Genomic DNA, 585 nt, shown 5'->3' with positions numbered 1-585 from the left:
AACATCAAGGCAGAAGCGACGTGGTCTTTCACCTCTTGCGCATAATGAACCGAGTCTAAAGCAAGAAAGGTGATGGGGAACGAGTAAGCCCACCATGCGACATTGAATCTTTTTATTGACTTTTTCAAAAGAGTTGGCCTACAGACCTGAAAATGTTAACAAAAACAAAGGTAAATGTCTAGTCACTCGGTTTTCTGTTTCGTAGTATCGTAAATTTACCAGAGACACGAATATGAAGAGCGAAAGGAAGAACAACATCTTCGCTACAGTATCAAAGGTTCCACAAATAGAGTTCCAAGCTAGACTTCCAGTGGCTGGTGCAGCAAAGAACAAGAAGAAAACTGGCCTCAGCGTGGTTGGGAAGTTGTTTCCTCCTGGTAAGCGTTGATAAAGTGTGACAAAGATAACCAAATAATGAACCATCCCGAGCGAGAACAAGCATAGAGCACACTCCTTCCAACCCATCTCTGCTGCTCCTCGTGCAGCCACTAGGTTTGCTATTACTGAAACTTGGCTTGCCGGGTTCGCCATTATCGACAAAAACCTTTTTTCTGTTGTGAACCACTGGCCATAAAGCTTTGTGTC

General features: G+C 43.8%; 1 protein-coding gene across 1 annotated transcript; it reads right to left on the bottom strand.

The window, feature by feature from the left end:
- Window positions 1-5: 5 nt before the first annotated feature.
- LOC106322198 (S-type anion channel SLAH4) lies at window positions 6-582 on the bottom strand (the record flags this gene model as incomplete). The annotated part of the gene is made up of 2 exons (XM_013760332.1): window positions 6-146; window positions 220-582. Coding segments are annotated over 2 exons (504 nt in total), but the record flags the coding sequence as incomplete, so codon positions are not given.
- Window positions 583-585: the final 3 nt, after the last annotated feature.

Source organism: Brassica oleracea, unplaced genomic scaffold, assembly GCF_000695525.1.
Source record: "Brassica oleracea var. oleracea cultivar TO1000 unplaced genomic scaffold, BOL UnpScaffold09600, whole genome shotgun sequence".
NCBI classification, from domain to species: Eukaryota; Viridiplantae; Streptophyta; class Magnoliopsida; order Brassicales; family Brassicaceae; genus Brassica; species Brassica oleracea.
Note: the sequence above shows the minus strand (reverse complement) of the source record. Positions and strands in the feature narration are given on the sequence as shown.